This window comes from Fukomys damarensis, unplaced genomic scaffold, assembly GCF_012274545.1.
Source record: "Fukomys damarensis isolate Sample0158 unplaced genomic scaffold, DMR_v1.0_HiC HiC_scaffold_39, whole genome shotgun sequence".
Lineage (NCBI taxonomy): Eukaryota > Metazoa > Chordata > Mammalia > Rodentia > Bathyergidae > Fukomys > Fukomys damarensis.
This window is the reverse complement of record NW_022900951.1, coordinates 33,176,105-33,197,404: the sequence shown is the minus strand read 5'-3', so window position 1 is coordinate 33,197,404 and position 21,300 is coordinate 33,176,105. Positions and strand designations below refer to the sequence as shown.

The following is a 21,300-nucleotide window of genomic DNA, read 5'->3' as shown; positions in this document are numbered from 1 at the left end:
AAACCCCAAAAAAAAAAAAAAAAAAAAAAAAAAAAAGAGGAAACAGGAACACAAAGATTATAAAACATACACAGAATTTCATTACTTTTTTTCTTTTCCAGGTTCAGGCCTGTTTGCTAACCTAAGTATTATATACCCTTCATTGACCTTGATGAGCCAATCAATTGGGATTGCTTGTTTGAATTGCCCACCTATTTTTTTTTCCCCAGTATTGGGGATTGAACTCAGGACCTTGTGCTTGCCAGGCAGGTGCAGAACTGCTGAGCTACATCACCAGCCCAATTGCCTACCTATCTTTAAAATGCCTTGCCCCGTGTTCTCTGTGCCCATGTTGCTTGCTCTGGCTCACTGTGCCCACATTCCTCTGTACTTTCTGCACCAAGGAGGTCCACTTTGGAGATTCTGAGCCACTCCAGAGCCAGTTTGTCCACTGCTTATTCTCTCACCCCTGTGCTTTCTTATATTCCTTCCCAGGCAGACACTGTACTATGGTGGTTGGGCCATATGGCTTTGATATTCTTAGCTATGTTCAAAAGACTATTAGTGTGGGGCTGGGAATTTAGCTCAGTGGCACTACACCTGCCTCACAAGCACAAAGTCCTGAGTCTGATCTCCGGCTAAAAAAAAAAAAAAAAAAAAAAAAAAAAAAGACTTAGTGCAAGCACCTGGGTCACTCTGCGTGGGTTCTGACATAGGGGCATTATGGGCCCATGCATAGTACCAGCTGGGAGTGACAGAGAATTAGTGCGCCCTTAAAGAGTCATCAGCTGGTGATGCAGCAGTTGGTATGTAAGCACTCCAGTTCTTTCATTCCTCTAATGAGATAACTCTGAAGTATATGGTATGCTGTCTCCCAAAGTAACCTAGTGGAACTGGCTCCCAGATGCCCACAGCAATGACTTGGTTGATAATGCACTCCATATTGCTTACTTCCCTTCCTTCCTTTTCTCATTTCCAGAGGTAGGCAAAATAACGGGGCTCCAAAGATGCCCATATCTTAATTGCCTAAATCTGTGGACATATTGTCTTCCGTGAACTTTGCAGATATGATGAAGTTAAGGATTTTAGGATGGGCAGGTATTGTAGAGTATACATTGAATCCAAAATAATCACAAGGGTCCTTACATAAGGTAGCAGAACTACCAACAGATTCAGATAGAGATGATGGAGAAAGCAGCGAAATGTTACATGGCTGTCTCTGAAAATGGAAAAAGGACTTGTGAATTAAAGAATGAAAGTGGCTTTTAGATGCTGAAAGACAAGGAAACAGATTCTCTCCCAGAACACAGCATGGCGACACCTTGATTTTTAGCCTAGTGAAATTTATTTTGGATTTCTGACCTCCAGGACTGAAGAGAATCAATTTGTGTTGTATTAAGCCACTAAATTTAAGGGGATTTGTTATAGCAGCAAGAGGAAACTAATACACTTTCCCACTCCTGTACTAGTGCTTCTCGGACCACTTCTCAAATAAACTATTTACAATCAAATCCTTACCTCATTGTCTGCTTCTCATATACCTGGCTTTGTGTGTCATTACAAGCTATGTTGAGCCAGACATACAGAAGGTTTCTGACCCATGTAGCCATTTCTAATTACAGCCATGAATGTCAACGTGGGTGTCAGGTCAGCAGCTGCACTTTTGGACCAGTTTTATGAGAAAAGGAGACTCCTCATTGTGTCCACACCCACAGCCCGAAACCTCCTCTACCGGCTACAGCTGGGAATGCTGCAGGTGAGTCCTTGAGTAGGGCCATGGTGGGAAGGAGACATCTACCAGGAAAGGCCCAGGCGTTTCATTGAAAGTGAAGGCCACACTCAGCACCTAATCCTTTTAGAGTTTCAGGAACCAACAATTTAGAGCTAACTATTCATTTCTGGTACTGGAGCATAACTTGATTAACATTGACTCCCCAGAGCTAACCCAATTGTTTTCCAACTAATGAGATTTGTCTTTCTTCACTAATAAGCTTAACTGACATATTGGCCAGGTCCTGGCACAATTGGTTTTGCTGAACCTACACAGGATATGCCCAGGTTGGAGGTGATTAATCAGTTATCTGTGCAAACGGCTGGCCCAAGCTTGGGCTTTAGGCTCTGAATTCTTCCTCGTGGAATTTTGCCAACTTTCACAGTGTTCCTCAGAGAGTAACAGCCATCTCTCAGGATAGTGATTCTCAAAGCACGGTCTCTGGACCAGCAGTATTAGCACCACCTGAGCATTTCTTAGAAATGCATATTCCCAGGCCTACCCCAGACTTTCTGTATCAGAATTTACATTTTAACGAAATACCCAGGTGATTTCTAAATATTTTAAAGTTTGGGGAATACTTTTCCAGGAAATGTGCCCTTCTGCACTGTTTAAATTTTGTAACTGCTAAATGAAGCAACCAGCATTCTGGGCCCGGGATTTGCTGGGTCCAAGACTGTAAGGATCAGACCAGAATTTGCTTGATTTTTGGACTGAAGCTGTCTGCAAGCAGAGTGGCCAACCTGACAGAAAACTAAAGAGGCAGGATGTGTGGTGTGTTATGGACTCAATGGTGCTGTACATTTTCTTTGAGAATCATTCATTTGTTACTGTGACTAAATCTGTGTTTAGAAAAATCTCGGTTTAATCAAAGACTACAATTTACTACTCGTGTGAGCATTAACACAATGAATAATAAGTCTTTCTTCACTATTCCATGAACTAGACAGGCTGCCCATGGACTCGAAAGAGTCACACACAAGTTTTTGAGCTCCCTTGATAGGAACCAAAGTTATTAATCTGGACCCCCAACCCCTGCCTCCTGACCTCTCCTTCACTCACCTTCTCCTCAGTTAGGGGCTTTCTCTTCAGAAAACACAAGCCCACTCCTCTTAAGTTTGTGGGAAATTGGCAGTGCAGCCTATTCCTTGGACAGTACATTCCCTGAACTCTTCTTGTTTCACAGAAAAATGAATAAGACAAACACCTTTTTTTTTTTTAATCAGCAAACTAAGACCCATGGGCTAAATTTTGCCCATAGCTGGGTTTTCTAAGTTAAACTTTATTGGACACAATACACATTCATTCATTTTTGAGTCATTTATGGCTGCTTTTGCACTGTAATAGCAGGTTTTGGTTCTTGGGATAGAGGCCATCCAGCCTGTGGAAACCCAGAATATTTACACTCTGGGTTTTTGCAGAAAATATTTGCTATGCTCTGTCTTACTTTATCCCTTTTCCTTCATGTACTTGCTGAGTTACTAAGTAATTAGATATGGTGTTTTGGATCAAGATGTTTTTATATGTGACCTTCTCTCAGTATTTGTATTTAATAAGAGTCTTCCAGAAAGGTTTGATAGACTTAGTCATTTCAGTTAGAATAATAGAGAAGTACATTTTTACCCTTTCTAACTTTTCTACCAATTTGGTCACTCGATATAGGGATGTTTCAGTGGAATTGTGGTAAAAATCATGTAGCATTTCAATAATTTAAGACTTTATGATTTATTTTTCCTCAGCTGGATTCATCTAATGGCTAATTATTGTCCCTTCTGGCCACTGCCACGTGGATGGTTTGGCTATGTTTTTTGTTTTTGTTTTTGTTTTTTTTGGTACTGGGGATTGAACTCAGGTCCTTGCGCTTGCAAGGCAGGCCATGGAACCTCTGAGCTAAATCCCTGGCCTCGGCTACATTCTTGAGACTCTTACCAACAGCGAGCTTCAAGGGCTGGAACTTTTATCCTTGTTTTCTCCTGGTGTCGGTGTGGGAGCATTGGGCAGAAAGATGTAGAGGATGGACACAAAGGCAGAGAAGGAGACTCTGGAAATAGTCTTCTTTCCTTGCAAATACAAGGTTAGAATCTTCCAGGGTGGTCTTGGACACTTTTTAGGAAATTTGACTCATGCAAAGTCTCACTCTGGAAATACCATCAGCTGCCATTTCGCTTAGGGTTTCAAAATTCTGTTGCTAAGCTATTTCTGAATGATTCCTTTAAGGAGATATTTATGTACCCCCCTTTTTTGTACTGGGGATAGAAGTCGGGACCTTGTGCTTGCAAAGCAGGTGGCAGAACCACTGAGCTAAATCCCCAGCCCAAGGGGTATTTATGTTTTATAGCCACTCATTTAACCTCAATTTCTCAGTTGTTTTGGGGATGGTTTAGAATGGGCAAAGAACCTTCCACAAACAGATTATTGCTGCTTCTGTCAGTCTATAGCTTGACATGGAAGTCTCTTCCTTTAGCTATACTTACGTTTCTCCTATTGGTTCTCTCCTCCAGCAAGCACAGTGTGGCCTGGATCTTCGACATATCACAGTGGTGGAGCTGGTGGGTGTATACCCGACCCTCATTGGAAGGATAAGAGCAAAGATTATGCCTGCACCCCTAGCTCTGCAGCTCAGGTAGGGGGAAGTTCTGCTGTTAAGTTTGATTCCCTATGAATCCACTTGTATCTCATGGTGTTACCTGATTTCTTTCTGTTCAGTATTGAGTTCAGGCAATCTTTAGTATTTAATTGCTTTTATTCTGGGAAATTATAACCATGTTAACTGGCCTATTGCTGCTTGTCCAAGTAAATTATGCAGTGGGAAATCACCAGTATTCTCTTCTTTCTCCTTCTGACCAAGTGACAAAGTGTTTTTGCTTTGTCTATATGTATGTGTATCTGTGTGTATGTGTGTGTTGGACTGGTAGTAGAGGAGGAGGATCTGTAAAAAGCACCTAAACAATTCTTGCTCTTATAGGAGTGCAGACATCCAATTAGCCTTTCCAGGCTTGGTCTCCTTTTTCCCTCCATGCTTTCTGAGCACTTGTCCACACCCCTATTTTATCATTTGTATTTTCTTTTGTTCACACTTATAAGGCTAGAACCATAGTGTTCAGTCTCAGAGTAATGATGTATAAAGAAACAGAATTCAACAGCCAACATATAATTTCAGTATAACCCAAATTTTTACTTGCATCTCTTGACCACAGTGAAATGGCTAATTAGGCTAAAATATGCTGTTTAAAATCTTTCTGTCTTGCCTAGCTTTTTCTCTCACACTGCAGGGGAGGTGCAGATCTCTGTACTGAGGGTCCCAGATGGCTACACTGTTTTGTACATCAACAGCCAAAACACATGCTCCTAGGTTTCTGCAAAAATGGAAGAGAGAGAAAAATGAAAAAAACTACAGCCAGTGGTGGTGAACCTATGGCATGAATGCCACAGTAGGCACACAGAGCCCTGTCTGTCAGCATGTGAGCCAAGTCACCCCAGCAGCCGCACATTGCATAACAGTTGCTTTTTTCTAAAGTAAAACCTCATTTTTCAGGTTTAGTTGCAGCATTGGAACTTTGCGGATAAATGAGTTTTGGATTGCAGTCTGGGTACTCAGTCTTTAAAAACATTCAGCATCTTATCAGTCAGCTGTGTATCACTGTAACAAAATAACCAAAGCAATTAACTTATAAAAAGAAAAGGTTCGTGTCATTTAGCTCATGGTTCCAAAGGTTCCAGCCTGAGATCAGTCAGCTCTATCACTTTGTATCTCTAGCAAGGATGGCAGACCATGGGAAAAGCACATGGTGAGCAAATTGCTTGCATCAAGAGCCAGGGAACAGATAAAGACTGAGAGATGAGGGTTCCATAATCCCTTTTGACTGCACACCTGCAAATTACCTAAGGATGTCACATTAGTCTTTACCTCTCAAGAGATCCAACATTTCCCAAAAGAGCCACCCCAGGAACCAAATTTTTAACACTTGGGTCTTTGGAAGGCTTTCAACATCTGAACTATAATACATATCTTCTCTTTTATGCTTCACCTTGAAAGTGTCACACATTGCTCACTCTTCCAGTCCATAGGCCGGAACTAGTCACATGATGGCAATTGAACTTCAAGGGAGGCTGGGAAATATGGTTTTTCTATATTCCCAGGAAGAAAATAAAATGGTATTTGGTGAGCCCTATCACAGGTGTTCAGAAAGGTTCACAGAAATTCCTGAAGAGATTAAATGATAGAAATGTATTCTTAAAAATGATTTTATATTTGGACACAATACCTTCTTTCTCTAATTTTCCTATTTTCTAGCTGCCTTTGACCAGTTCCATGTTTTATTTCTACCTCTTAGCAACCAAAAAGAATTATTCCCATATCTTCCATTGCCAAAATCTCAGAGTACTAGGGATAGGAATATAAAAATGTAGATGTCTGAATTCTCTCTTCTTGGCTGAAGATAAAAAGAGGCTGAGAATACTCATAAGCTTTTGTATTTTTTTAACCCTATGACATTTGCATAGTGCCATTACAGAGTGTAACACTTGAGGAGGGTAGTACCACAATTTTTCTGATACTTGCTATTCAGTACCTAAACCAGTGATAGGCACCATATTGGTGCTAAGTAAATGAATGAAATGCCTCCAATTTGATGGAAACAGCTGTACTCTTCGGAGAGGGTTATAGACTTTAAGAGTATTTTTACAACTGCTAATACTTTAAGGTGAAGTCTGAAAAACTCAAGATAAGGATTGTATTTACATCTAAAAATTTGTAATGACTATTCTTAGAGGAGGCTTATTTCAGGGCACAGTGGCACATAACTCCAGCTAGTCAGAAGGCTGAGGCAGGGAGGATCATAAGTTTGAGGCCAGCTTGGGTAACTTGCTGAGACCCTGTCTTGAAATAAAATTTTTCCCATTAAGTTTATTGGTACATTTAAAGCAAACAATACATTTACATTTATCATTGGGATCTTGCACCTTTATATGCTATGTCTTGGTTCTTATTTTTTCCCCATACTCTTGCCCTCCCTTCACCCGCTTCACCCTTCCCTATTTACAAAGACTTTGCTTCAGTTTTTTTCCTTTTTTCACACTTTTTCTTTTCCCTTATTTCCTTTCCATCATCCTTCCCACTTCCCCTTTAGCCATTTTCTTCCTATTTCACAGTATTGATTATGCCATTTGAACCTTATTTACAATTTTAGTTTTTCACATAGAGAAACTATTCAGTATTTACTTGTGTGTCCTATTTATTTCACTTAAGAATATAGCCTTAATGTGCATGCATTTGGCTATAAATGTCTCCAGTTTTTCATTCTTTATGGCTGAGTAATACTCCATTTTATAGAAAAATCACATCTTTTTTATCCAGTCTCCAGTTGATGAACATTTGGGTTGCCTCCAAGTTTTAGCTATTACAAACTGTGCTGCTATAAACATGAGTGCACATATACCACTGTGGTATGATTCTTTCAATTCTTTTGGAAAGATACCTGGCAGAGGGACAGCTGGGTCAAATGAAACCTCTAATCCTAGTTCTTTGAGGTATCTCCATATTGATTTCCACATTTGAAATAACATTTTAAGAACTGGCTGGAGGTATAGGTCAGCAGTAGAGCTTCTGCTTAGCCTTCTTTTAGCCCTAGGTTCAAACCCCATTACTACACACACACACACACACACACACACACACACACACACACACACCAAAAGTATAAAGGAGATCTGTGTCAGTGTCCTGTGTCCTATGTCAGTGTTTTATAAAATGTCTATTACAGACATTGATTGCTAAATGGACTTTGAATAGCAGATCTCTCTAAGATATGTAGTAGTCATAAAAGATGTGTTATCTTCATAAAATCGTGATGGGATTTTAAACTGTTTACCTTAGAGGAACATAAAACCTCTGATTTATGAAGAAGACTTTTTATCATTCAGATTGTATATATTGGACCTACTGTAGGTTGAAAATGATTTTGTGAACAAGTTGCTTCTCTTTCAATTTCACTGAAGAGTTTGAAAAGTAGCGGCATTAGATATTCTCTAAATTTCTTGTAGAATTCAGCAGTGAAACCATTTGGACCTGGGATTTTTCTTTGTTGGTAAGATTTTAATTACAGTTTCAATTGGGCTATTGAGGATTTTTATATCTTCTTGATTCAGCTTTGGTAATCATATGTATCTAGGAATCTGTCCATTTCTTCTGTGTTTTCCATCTTATTAGACTACAGGCTCTTGAAGTAGGTGTGAATGATCTTCCGGATTTCTACAGGATCCATTGTGATTTTACCATTTTTATTGCTAATTGCATGAATTTGAGTCTTTTCTTTCCTTTTATTTATAAGGTTGTTAAGGGTTTACCAATTTTATTTAATTTTTCAAAGAACCAGCTCTTCGATTCATTGATCCTTGGTTTTAGTCTCAATTGTATTCATTTCTTCTCTGTACTTTTAATTTCCTCCCTTGTACAAGCTTTTGACTTGACTTATTCTTTTTCTAGACATTTGAGATTTAACAATAGGTTGTTTATTTGATCTCATTCTGTTTTCCTGATGTGAATATTTACTGCTATAAATTTTCCTCTTAAGAACTGCTTTCATTGAATCCTATAGCTCCCAGTATGTTGTATCGACATTGTCATTTATTTGTATATACTGTTTAATTTCTTCTTTTAGTTTTGTCTATGATCCATTGGTTATTCAGGAAAGTCTTTTATTTAATTTCCATGTTTTTATGCAGTTTTTGTAGTTTATTTTGCTGTTGATTTCAAATTTCATTGCACTATGGTCAGATAATATGTCTGGGATAATTTAAATTCTTTTGCATTTACTTGAGCATGTTCTATGGGCTAGTATGTGGTCTATTTTGGAGAATGTCCCATGTGCAGCTGAGAAGAATGTGTATTCGGATATGGGGTGCAACACTCTGTAGACATCCACTATGTCCATTTGTTCACAGGTTTGGTTCAGTTCTGATACTTTTGTTGATTTTTTTTTTTGTCTAGTTGATCTATTTGAGACAGTGGAATTTTTGTTTTGTTTTGTTTTTTTGAGACAGGGTCTCACTATGTAGTTGAGACTGCCCTGGAACTCACTATGTAGCCCAGGCTGGTCTCGAACTCACAGTGATCCTCCTGCCTCAGCCTCCCGAGTGCTGTGATTACAGGCGTGCACCACCATGCCTGGCTGAGTCAGTGGAATATTGAGCTTCCCCATTACAATTGTATTAGTGCTTATTTGAATTTTCATGTCCATTAATATTTGTTTTACATACTTGGATGCACTGGTATTTGGTGCATATATATTTGTGATTGTTTACTCTTCCTCTTGCATTCTTCCATTTACAAAGATGTAGTGACTTTCTTTGTGTCTTTTAATTAGTCTTGGCTTGAAATCTATTTTGTATGCTAATAGTATAGCTACCTCTGCTTTTTATCAGCTTCTTGTCACATGGGGTATTGTTTTCTATCCTTTTATTTATGGTCTACACATTTCTTTTTGAGTTAAATGTGTTTCCTGTATGCAGCAAATTGTTGGATCTTGTTTTTATATCCATTCTGCCAGTCAGTTTCTTTTGAAATATATTGGCTTATCCTTCTCCTGTTATTTTCCTGCTTTTGGTTCCCAATCTTTCCCCTTTGTTTAATTGCTTTCCCTGACTGGTGGCTTCTTTCTATTGGTATTCTTGGAGTTGTGGTCTTCATTATCTCTTTCTAAAATATCTTTCAGGCATTTTGTAGAGCTGGTTTAGTGGTCATGAATTTCTTCAGTTCTTTGTCATGGAAGTATCTTCTGTCTTCATTAAATTTGAAAGATAGTTTTGCAGAGTACATCAATCTTGGTTGGAGGTTGTTTACTTTCAGAACCTGAAATACTTCATGCCAAGCTCTTCTTGACTAAGTTTTTTTTTTGTTGTTGAAAAGTCTGCTATGATTCAGATGGGCTTTCATTTATAGGTAGTTGGTTTCTTTTTTGTAACAGCTTTTTTTGTTTTGTTTTGTTTTATATCAGCGATCAAACTCAGGACCTTGCACTTGTGAGGCAGGGGCCAGAAACACTGAGCTAAATCCCTGGCCCTATAACAGCTTTTAATAGTCTGTTCTTGTGCTGAATTTCTGGGTTCTTAATAATTATATGCATTGGTATAGATTTATTTTGATTATGGCTCATTGGAGTTTTATATCCCTCACTTATTTGTGCGTCTACTTATTTTTCTATGTCTGGAAAGTTTTCTGCCATTACTTCTTTGTGCAGGCTTTGTATGGCATTTGCACTATCTCCAACTCTCTCATTGACCCCAATAAATCTTATATTGTTCTTCTTTGTATCACCTTGCAATGTTGGATTGATTTTTCATGGTCTCATGCCATTTTTAAAATATCTTTCTTTTCATGGTCGTTAACTGCAATCCTTTCTTCAGAAATTTCTGGGTTCAGAAATTCTGTCCTCACTTTTGTTCAATCTATTGTATATACTTTCAGTAGAATTTTTAATCTTCTGAATATCTGTTTAAATCTGTTTCATGAAATCTAATTCTTTCCTATGTTGGGCATTCATGGTCTATCATTTTTCTAAGCTTCTCTATTTTTTAATCTGTGTTTATGCTAGATACATTGAGCATTTCTTTCATTTTGATTATCATTTCTGTTTTTATCTGAGAGATCATTTTCTCTATAATCTCATGCATCTGTTTTCTTCTGCTTCTATCATCTCGGAAAATTTAGGTGAGTGACTTCTGATTTCCTTTATCTTGTTATCTCCTGGACTTGTCCTAGGTGGGCTGGAGGTCTGGGATTATATGTTGCTTATGTATCTTTTCATTTTCTATTGTTTAATTTTATTTTATTTTCTGTGTTGATGCTTGTAAATTTCTTATGGCAGATAGCTTTAACACTAGTATCAAGGCTTCCTTAGGAAATGCCTATTTCTCAGAGATGTCTTCTAGGTGTATGTAGTTCTTGGTCTTCGTGTCTGTCCCAAAATCATACCTTCCCAATTTATTCAGGATCAGAAGTTTACAGCTATTTGGCTCAGCACCCAGACCTTTGGTACTGGACTATGGTGATGGTTATGTCAGACAATCTCAGTGTTGTCATACAATGAAGAACAACTAATTACAACAGGTAGGACATCCTGGCTAAAGTAGTACAATTAGGAATATTAATATCATCAAGCACAGCCTAGAAACTGACAAATTGTAGTAATTATCAATTTGGTACCTTTAAACATAGGAGCAAGATCTACAGTTATATAACACAATCCAACATAAACCAGGAGCTTGTATGCGATGAGTTTCCCCTTCATGGGGTGATTTTACCCTCTGGGGAGATTTAAGATAGATAGGGGCCAAAACAGAGATAAATGAAGGAAAATGTAATAGAGGCAAGACTGGAGGACAATAGATGATCACCCAAGGTTTGAGTAACTGAAGAAGAGGGCAGGAGAGAAAGTGTGAAGGGTAAAGCAAAAGATAAACGTAAAGGTAAAAACCTAAAAAAAAAAAAAAACACAGATTGAGGAAACAAAACCAACAAAAAAAATAATAAAAATAAAAATTAAATTTCTCTTTAGTCCACAGTTCTGTGGTAGTGTCCAAGACAAGTAGTGTCCAAGAACTGTGCTATATATCCCCACCACATCTGGGTATGAGTTTGATGTTGTGGAAGTTGGGGCCAGTCTTCAATCAGCAGCTTTTTGGATATCTCTCTCTGGCCCCCCTAAGCCTCCTTACTGTGGGTTGCTGTGCTGCCCTCAGGCAGGGACAGCCCAGTGCTGGTCTCAGTCCCATGTACTATTGGTTCCACTTGGGTCCCAACTTTGGTCCACAGTAGAGAAAGAAAAAGAAAAGAGAGGGAGTGCTGGTAGCCCTTCCTCTGAGGAGGGAGCAGAGTTCTAGTCAGCTCTGTGTTTGCCAAAGACAGTTAAATCTGAAATCCACTGCCAGGTTGCAGTGTCCTTTGTATGGAGAGAGGGCTAAAGAAATGAGACCTTCTTTCCTGAATCTGTGTGGCTTGAGCTAGCTGCACACTTTTAGTGATTCTTGCTAGGTGCCGCTCATGCCACTGGTTGCCCTGTGGGCTGATGTGCTGTTTTATGAAGTTCCATGCCAATGTTTATTTTAGACTGGTTTGGCATTATGATGTATGTTCCTCACTATCTTTCAATGACCTGTATTTTTAGTTAATTTTTCTCTCAGTAGGTCCATCATGACTCCTCCTCCTTTCAGCCCTGCTGAATCTCCCCAGATAGACATTTTAACCCCTTTCAATCTGGGCGTAGAGTCTAGCACAGATGAAAAGGAATGATTTAGGCAAAGAATAGAAAGCAGGAAGGAAGTGAAAGAGAGGCTAAATGCTTACATCATCAAAAAAATCTCTTGTATGATTAAATGCAACTTTCAAATAGCACTGAGGCCATGATAAAACTATTAAAGAGAGTAATGAGAAAAGGAAGTTGGATATGTGGTGTTGCAAGATGACAACCTCACTTTCTTTTTTTCTTGTTCTCATTTCTTTCTTCCTTTTATTTTTAATTGTTTTGAACTAGGGATCCAACACAGGTTCTTTGCACTGAGTTACATCCTGAGCCTTTTTTATTTTTAAGACAAGGTCTCACTAAGTTGCCCAGATTGAACTTGAATTCATGATCCTCCTACCTCAGATGCCCCAGAGTGCTGGAATTACAGGCAGGTGCAACTATGTCCAGCTACTCTCATTTCTTTTAAATCTGAATTTATGGACTAATTTATGTTCCCTAGAGTAATATTTTACTAGTCCTAATTGAGAGAGAGACTAGGAAAGCCATAACTTTAATACATTATTTTTTGAGTCTACAAAGTTCTTGGGAAAATTCCCCAGGAGGAACTCTCCCAACTGATGACAGACATTTGTGCTGACACCATGTTTCATCCCACAATTTGGAAGGTGTTCAGTCATCCATCCCTTAGAGTTCTGTCATCTCTTGCCCTCAGTGGGATGCATCTCTGAGGCTGTTGCCTGCTTGCTGATCATTAGAAATGGATTAGCAATTTAGCTTTCTACTAGGATAAAATATAAATTATTCCTTCCTTCTCTAAACCTCATTCTTAAAAGGCAGAAAAAAGTACAATCAATTTGTGTTTTATGTAATGATCTTTAAAAAAAACTTTGATCCATTTGTATGAGAAAAAATATTTCACTTTGGAAGTTTATATTCTACTATATACACAAACTCAAGATATCTCAACTGCAAAAGAAGTCCTAGAGAAGAGGCCAAGTGGGCTCATTACTTAACTGGGCTCAGTTACTTTTGCTGACTTTTCTCATCTAAACATGTTGGAATTGATAATTGATGTAAAACATCAGCATTGATTAAATTCTGGTGTAGTAGATTACAAAGTAATCCAGATACCTGAAACCATGCCAATTTATTTTTTGGAATTATTTAGGGGTACAAATTATAATTAACCAAGTCAGAATACCTGAGGTATTGATCAAGCTAAAACACTTTTAACCATGTAGCCCTGAATAGGCCTAAACTATAATATTCAAAAAGTTATTTCAATCAGCTATACCTGTCCCAGGGTTCCTCAGCCTTGGCCCTTTTGATATTTGGACTGTATTTGTTTGGTGGAGAAATCATCCTGCACATTGCAAAATGCTCATTAGCATTCCTGACATCTACCCTCTAGCTACCAGTAGCATCTCTAGTCCCCATTGTGATGACCAAAAATATTTTCAGACATGGTCAAATTTTTCTTGGGAAACATTTTCTTGGAAAATCACCACTATTGATAACCACTGATACATATAGTCCTAGTATGTATGTGATTATACAAAAGTAGTCTGTAAACTGGGAATGATTCCAGATTTAATGTTCCCCTAATTCTATTAGCCTTGCTGCACATGCCTTGTACCAATTATTGGTGTGCAGCACAATTGCAGGCCTGAAATCCTGGCTATAATTGGAAGCACAGCTTCTCAAACTTCAGTGTGTATACTGGCCATCTGGATATCTTATTTAATAATGCAAATATTAATCTTAGTTTGGGGGTAAGATGTGAAAGCCTTCTGGAACAAATTTCCACGTGATGGTGTTGGTCTAAGGATCACACTTTGAGTAGCAAGGCTCTAAAGAATGATCTAGTGCTTCATGATAGCAAACTTTTTTTCTGGACACAGTGTCACTATTGGACTCTGATTGGCCCACCAGAACCCTGTGAGTTGTTGTTTGATATTGCCTTGTTTTTCCTTTGTTCCAGGCTATTGCTACGAATCCCACTCTACTCCTTCAGTATGGTGCTGGTGGATAAGCATGGCATGGACAAGGAGCGCTTTGTTTCCCTGGTGACACCTGTGGCCCTCTTCAATCTGATTGACACTTTCCCCTTGAGAAAAGAAGAGATGGTCCTGCAAGCTGAAATGGGCCAGAGCTGTACTACCTGATGTGATGTTCCTTTCTCAGCAATACCTCTCCTCTTTCTACATGGTGCCACACACATGGGAAGGCCTTAAAAGTCTTTGATGTACAGATTTTTATTTGTAATTTTTAAAGTCTATTTTATTTTGAGCTTTCTTTGGCCTTAAAAATTGATACAATGCTATTTTTTACTTTGAAATATTTCAAAAATTATGCTAACATATTTACTCTTTAATCTTCCTAACTCCATCATGGCTGGTCAATTTTGTAGGAAAATTAGCAACTCTAACCGTATACATGCTTTCAACATGTTATTGCTTTCCTCTATTGTGTTTTTTACATAAAACTTTTATTAATAAAATATTTTGGAGCAAATTTGTTGAAACTTATTTTGTTTATGGAGGACTAGCCATACTTGCTAAATGTAGTCAATAGTTTTAGATATTTTAGGAATGGGAAAATGTAGTCTTGTCAAGAGCCCATTTGAGCTTGCAGAGAGCTATGCTCTCAGGTGGCAGAATAGCCAATCAAACAAGCCAAAAATGAAAGCATGAAGCCTAAATCACAGAAATGGTTTAAGCAAGAGACCAAAACTATAGAAAGCACCAACTCCCTCTGTTTCCCTTTCCCCATGGAATAGTACACTGGCTGGGAGCCAGGTGGAATGCTGCAGGTGTGAAGTCATTACAATTCTGAGAGAGCCACAAATTAAAGGATCTGGCAGTCTTATAGACCCTGGAGTTAGGCAGAGGACAAAGAGTGAAAAAGTACTGAAGAGTCAGGTTTGGAAAAAGTGTCATAAAATTTCACCCTTTTCCCCAAGCCCTACAAGGAGATCTCAGCCGAGGTGTGTAAAGAAGAGTTTCAGCCAAGACTTCACACAAAGAGGTCTAGACATGAAGAGATTGGAGCAAGGAATGCAAATACAGGCAACCCTCCTTACTCACAGTTCCACATCTGTGGTTCAACCAACTTCTAGTTTAAAATATTAAGAAGAAAGATGACATCTGTACCGAACATTTAGAGACATTTTTCTTCTTGTTCTCCAAAGTGTACAGTATAGCAGCTATTTACAGAGCATTTATGTTGTGTTAAGTATTATAAGTAACCTAAAGATGATTTAAGATATATTGTAAGGTATACATATAGAGCTTATATATTTGTAATGGATATATAGTTTATATATAAATATTTTACCATTTTATATAACAGAGATGATTATATACAGATTTTGATATCCTCAGAGATTCTAGGACTAATCATTCATGGAAACTATATGAAACAGCATGAACTGAGTACAGTGGCACAAACCAGTAATTACAGCAATCTGGGAGACGGGCAGGAGCTCAACCTGGAAAATTTAGCAAATTAGCAAGACCATGTCTCAAAATAAAAAGTAAAAAAAAAAAAAAAAAAAGGTCTTGGGATGTCGCTTAAAGACCCTGGGTTCATTTCTTAATACCACATGCACAGGGGTAGAGATTTGGCTCAGTGGTTCTGCTGCCTGCCTCACAAGTGCAAGAGCCCAAGTTTGATCCCCAGTACACACAAACAAAAGCATGACTGGCCAGGAGGCCTGAGGTTTGACTACAACTCTCCCCGACCACCCCGCCAAGACTTCAGTGCACTGGCTGGATACAAAGTCTTCCTGTGGGGAGGGCAGGTTTCCCTGTGAGGCCTGCCTTTGTAATTGCCAATTGTTGAGCCTGAAAAATCATACATTATTGTTTTGGGGGTAAATGTTGATGACGCCTTCCACCCCCTCCAAAATAACTTTGAGACCAAAATCTGTGGATAATAAACTTCCTTATATAAAATGGCAAAGTATTTGGATATAGACTATGTATATCATGCTAAGTTGCACAGGACACTTGTGATCTTCTCCACACAGTTTTTTTAGCCAGAAGCTGGACTTTTCAACTTACCAAGGCAAACCTTTCCCTCCATTTTCAAAATATCAGTATACCTCATAATTTATCCTAAACAGACAAAATAACTGCATTAATGGTGGAAAGTCCAACTTCCAACATACAGTGGTATAAAACAAGAAGCAAAATTGGCATTATTCTTTTGAATATTTGGTAGTGCTGCCAAACTATGAATAGATTTATACTCTGTAAATACTTTGTTCACCAACCATATTAGAAGCTATTCATTGACTTCTGTCTTCTTCAGATGTATCAGATAAAGGTCAATGTCATTTTTGGGAGAGGAATGTAGAACAGTGACTAGTTTGACAAGCTGGCCTTTGCCCTTTGTCCTATAGCCTGAAAAGTCCACACCTTGATGATGAGCTGACATTTAAAGATCTTCTCTGATTTCTTCAAAGCAGTCTTCTTGGTGAACTTTCCATATTACAGGCATTTTGATCAATAAGATACACAGATTATTTGAAAATAAATACACATGCTATGATTGTTCAAAAATAAATATCCTACACCCTAAATGGGGTGGGGGTATTTCTGTAGATGTAGGAGGAATAAGCTATCTTTAGACAACGAGTGTCACACTGGAAAAATCTCAGGACTTTTGTGTGTATGTCTAGATCCTATATAAAAAATACTTCCTAATTCTGTTTGCTCAACTGTTTTGATATAGAAGATCATGTATGTGTAAGAACGTGTGTGTGTGTGTGTGTGTGTGTGTGTGTGTGTGTGTGTCTGTAGGAAAGGGGTAGGCAATTAGATGTGCTGAACTCAAATGGAAATCTCTCCACTTTGGTAGATGCAGCTGAAATCTGTTTAGCTCTTTGAAACTTAGCTGGACTGCTGGAATCTTCCCCCATTCTCAGCCTGTGCACAAATGATTTAGTGATCAGTAAAAGGTTTAGGTAGCTTCTATACACGTCCTCCTATTTGGCTACCTCTTGAGATTTCCCTCCTCACTTTTCAGTTGCTATGGTACTTACTATCTTCTCCAGTTCTTCACAGTAACAAGACTGTAGGTTTTATATCTAATCCTCTCCTTCCCTTCAACCTCAGGGTGGTGCATATTGCAACCTTTTCTTTGACAACTCCCACCAAAATTGCTAATGCACCAAATGTAGTTGGCTTCTGCCAAGTGCTGGTTGTTTTCCAGGATCTGCTTATGTTTTTGTTGGTCTCCAATATTTTGGGTTATTTTCTTTTGTTAAATATTCCAAATATAGTTATTGTCTGTGGGTAGTTAATCCAAAAGAAGTCTCTTGGCTTTCATCAGAAAGCTAATGCAGGATATACCAGGAGGTGGAGGAGTCTAGGACATTTTCAGAATTTCAGCCTTGACTTCTACAAGCCCTCAACTCTTGGGTTTGAGCTTAGATAATTGGAGTGGGGGAAGAAGAGGAAAAATGGTGAGGTCATTCAAAGCACACTGAGAGGATTTTTTTCCTGGGGGGAGGTCTTTTTTTTTTTTTTTTTTTTTTTTGGTACTGGGGATCGAACTCTGGTCCATTGTGCTTGCAAGGCAGGCAGCAGAACCCCTGAGCTCAATCCCCAGCCCGTGGGTTGTTTACATGGGTAAAACTTCCCAGGATACTTATGGTGAGCCATCACGGTGAGCCTTGACATAGGCCTAGCCATGATTGAACTTTGAGTCACCTCGCCGGCACGGACGTGCTGTCGGCCATAGCAATGGGCGAGTTCAGCTGGTAGCAGATGTAACCCATAATGGTTGTTATTTTTTCCCTCTGGGATGTGTGGGCGGTACTCTCACTCCCGTGCAGCTCTCGCTCCCATGCAGCTGAAGAGTATAAATGTTTACACTTTTGGTTTCGGTTTTAGCCTATATATACCCCACCCTGAAGAATAAACAGGGCCTTGCCTTGCTACTAAGAGAGCATGAGCCTGGGACTAAGTTCGTGAAACTGCCCTCCTGTTGTTCTTCCCTCGGGTTTGGGACCTGCTGGCAGGATTCTGACGTTGCAGCTCGCGACAGACACTGACAAGAATTAAGGCAGAGGAAATAATTGAAAATCAAAGTTCAATGGTATGTTTCAGAGTGGAAGAGAGAACTAAGTATAGATAGGTGACCATAAAGGGTGGTTGGAGAGTGCTATGGGAGGTAGCAGGACTCCCAGAGTGTCTTTTACATAAACTAGAAAACAATGTTCAAATAAAAGTGCCAGTGAGGAATTGGGAGGATATTCCCATTTCTTCTCAACCAGCAGATATTAGAGTATGGACTAGAGAACATTTCTTATGAAATGATGCAGAGAATAATCAGGATTTACTCAGACTGTTTTGAAAAGATATTGAAGACTTAGGTTTAATTTGCTGTAAAAGATCTATGTGTGGCAGCAGTCCAGATAACAGAAAATTTTAGAGTTCAGCTGTAGAATACTCAGAGAATTCAGCTGGAGAATAGTCAAAGAGAGTTCAGCTGGAGAATACTCAAAAGAAATATATCAGAATGAGAGAACAACAGAAGAGTAGTGAGAGGATTGCTCAATATTTTATGCTTATAACTGGAGGATTATAGGCACAAGAAGCATGGAGGAATTTAATAGGCCTTGATATTTCAGAGTGCAATTTCTTTGCTGCCAGAATTGACCTTCATGATGATTCCTGTGTAATCTGTCTTAGACCTCAAAGTAGGAAGAGCCAAGTTTAGCGCTCTACCATTATGGGAAGCCATGATAAGTCAGCTAATTGCCTAGGCGCAGCCATGTTGCTGTGATCTGACCTTGTGAAGATGTTTGTGCTTTGACCTTGTGAAGTTTCGTTTCTCTTCCAGAAGTCTGTTTCTGGTAAATCACATGAGCTAATATTCTGCTGTATGTCCATATATGGTAAAGAATTGCTTCATTTCTGTTGTTTATTCTGCTAAGAAATATATAGTAGGCTGTCCAATAAAGCTTTCAGCTTTGGTGCTACCCACACCTCTGCTCGTAAATTGTGTGCCTGTTTTCTGACCGTGTGCTCTCAGGTTTGGGGGCTTGCTGGCAAGTCCCCGACGTCGCGGCTCGCGACAAGTGGCGCCCGAACAGGGACCTGAAGGAGACGCCACGGTCAAGTAATCCCGGACCCAGGTCAAAAGGGATGGTGCTCCGGAGGGACGGCTGCTGCGCCTGATCCACACAGTAAGTTCACGGGGTAGTCAAAAGAGGACTAAGTGGAAATAGCCGATCCCAATAGGCAAAGAATATGGGCCAAGCCATCTCCCAGGATAAGATCAGTAAAAGTATTCAGAACGTCCTGAATGCACAGGGCGTGAAAGTCAAGAAAGCACAGATTCGGATTTTTGTGAGAACTTTAGATAGTATCTGTCCTTGGCTTTCTAATGAGGAAGTAATTGATATTGGAGTCTGGGAGAGGGTTGGAAGACAAATTAATCAAGCACTCCTGAGTAGCCCTGACCTTTACCCTGACAACACTTTTTCTTTCTGGGCCATGATTTCTGCGGCCCTGGGTCACGGGCCCAAAGCACAAGTAATGCAAGCCATTAACGAAGTGGAAGAAACTCTGAGGGAGGAGGAGAAACGCAGCCAAACCTCTCAAACGCCCTCAGAGGCGGGAGATAAAGAGGAAAAATTGAAACCCCTTTCTTTATGCGATCCAGAGGTACTTTCTAAGCCCCCCGGATGGTCTCTGTATCCTGCTCTTCCAGATCCTCAGTCCTCTCTCTCAGAAAGAGATCTCCCCCCATATCTCCCAGCGCTCCGCGTATGGAAGAATGGCCATCCAACCCTGAGAGGGGGTCGCCTTGGCCCACGCAGAAGGAGACACCTAGTGATTTATGCGGGCCAACCCCTCCGATAGAACTTTAGAGAGAAAGGCTTTAGCAACTCTAGTTGAAGGAAGAATAGCCCCTCTCTCTGTTGCAGGGGAGTCCTGCACTCCTCTGCAGAGGTGCCTCCGTAGGGCTCTGGAGGCGGGGGAAGATGTCCCTAAAGAGCTCTTTCCTATAATTGAAGTTCAGGGACCTCAGGGGCCTCAACAAGAGCATCGCCCTCTGGAGTTTAAATTGATAAAGGAATTGAAACTAGCAGTAAATCAGTATGGAACCAACGCGCCATTTACTACGGTGATTTTTGAATCTCTTTCTGGACAATGGCTGGCCCTGGGGGATTGGAAGGCCATATGCAAGGCAGCCTTATCGGGAGGAGATTACTTGCTATGGTGGACTTATACTGAAAAATGCAAAGAGATGGCTCACCGTAACCGTCAAGCGGGCATGGCCATTGCTACTTATGACATGTTGTCAGGGGAGGGTCTATATGACAACCTCCAGGCACAAGCCCAGTATGTGCCCGCTGTGTATGACCAAGTGGCCAATTGTGCTCGTCAGGCCTGGAGACAGTTACCCAGTAGTGGAGACTTAAGTAATAGCTTGAGCAATATCCGGCAGGGACCTGATGAACCTTATTCAGAGTTTGTGCATCGCCTACTGGACGGAGCTAGTAGGATTTTTCCTGATGCCCAGACAGGCTTGCCCTTTGTCACACAATTGGCCTATGAGAATGCTAACAAATGGTGTAAGCCTGTGCTGAGACCTTGGAAGGCAAAAACAGATTTAAATGGTTACATTCGCCTGTGTGCAGATGTGGGAAACAATGTTATAGTCGCTTGGGCTCAGGCCAGCGCCCGGGAAGCAGTCCGATCCGGAGGGAATTTTGCCAGCTATATTCAGGGAATGCAACAGGGCTATAGAAAAGGGAAAAATAAAGGGCATACTGTGGGGGCCAAGGCAAAGGGCACTATCTGTTACAACTGCCGACAGGAAGGACACATACAGAGACAGTGTCCGCTTCTAACTGCCGCGCCCCCCCCCCTCGGGCGGCCTCGGGGAACGCCTCTGTTTGTCCTCTCCGCGCCCCCCCCCCTCGGGCAGCATCGGGAAACTCCTAGCTATGTACTCGCTGCTGCAAGGGCCCACATGACTCCCAGGAGTGCCATTCTCTTTATGATAAAGATGGAAATTTCCTAGGACCCAGTTCAGGTTCAAAAAACATGTCTACGGGCCCAGTTCCTCGGGGCCCTCAGCGAACAAATACGAGGAAACTCTATCCACTCCAGCAGTTTGTTCCTCAGCTGGTCACAGCCCAAACTCTCGGAGAGACATTGCAAGTCTCTGGAGAGCCACCAGAGGAAGCGGAGGACTAGATTTAGCAGTACAGAGTTATGTGGTCCTAACGCCTGCCATGGGACCACAGCGACTCAGTACGGGAGTCCATGGACCCCCTCCCCCCAG

The 21,300-nt window shown here is 40.2% G+C and overlaps 2 protein-coding genes across 2 annotated transcripts in view; both read left to right on the top strand.

Annotated features, from left to right (window-relative positions):
• The window catches only part of Srpx (sushi repeat containing protein X-linked), an 89,777-nt gene extending 75,362 nt beyond the window's left edge, over positions 1–14,415 (top strand). Inside the window, exons 8-10 of the mRNA XM_010636202.2 lie at positions 1,602–1,735; positions 4,252–4,373; positions 13,973–14,415. Coding sequence (XP_010634504.1) covers positions 1,602–1,735; positions 4,252–4,373; positions 13,973–14,156 — 440 coding nt within the window. The 3' untranslated portion in view covers positions 14,157–14,415. The remainder of the gene's footprint in view (positions 1–1,601; positions 1,736–4,251; positions 4,374–13,972) is intronic.
• Positions 14,416–19,195: 4,780 nt separating this feature from the next.
• LOC104870525 (endogenous retrovirus group K member 10 Gag polyprotein-like) lies at positions 19,196–20,989 on the top strand. The gene is made up of 2 exons (XM_010636200.1): positions 19,196–20,880; positions 20,933–20,989. Exons 1-2 carry the CDS (start codon positions 19,846–19,848, stop codon positions 20,987–20,989), a joined length of 1,092 nt encoding a protein of 363 aa, XP_010634502.1. The 5' UTR covers positions 19,196–19,845.
• The last annotated feature ends 311 nt before the right edge of the window (positions 20,990–21,300 follow it).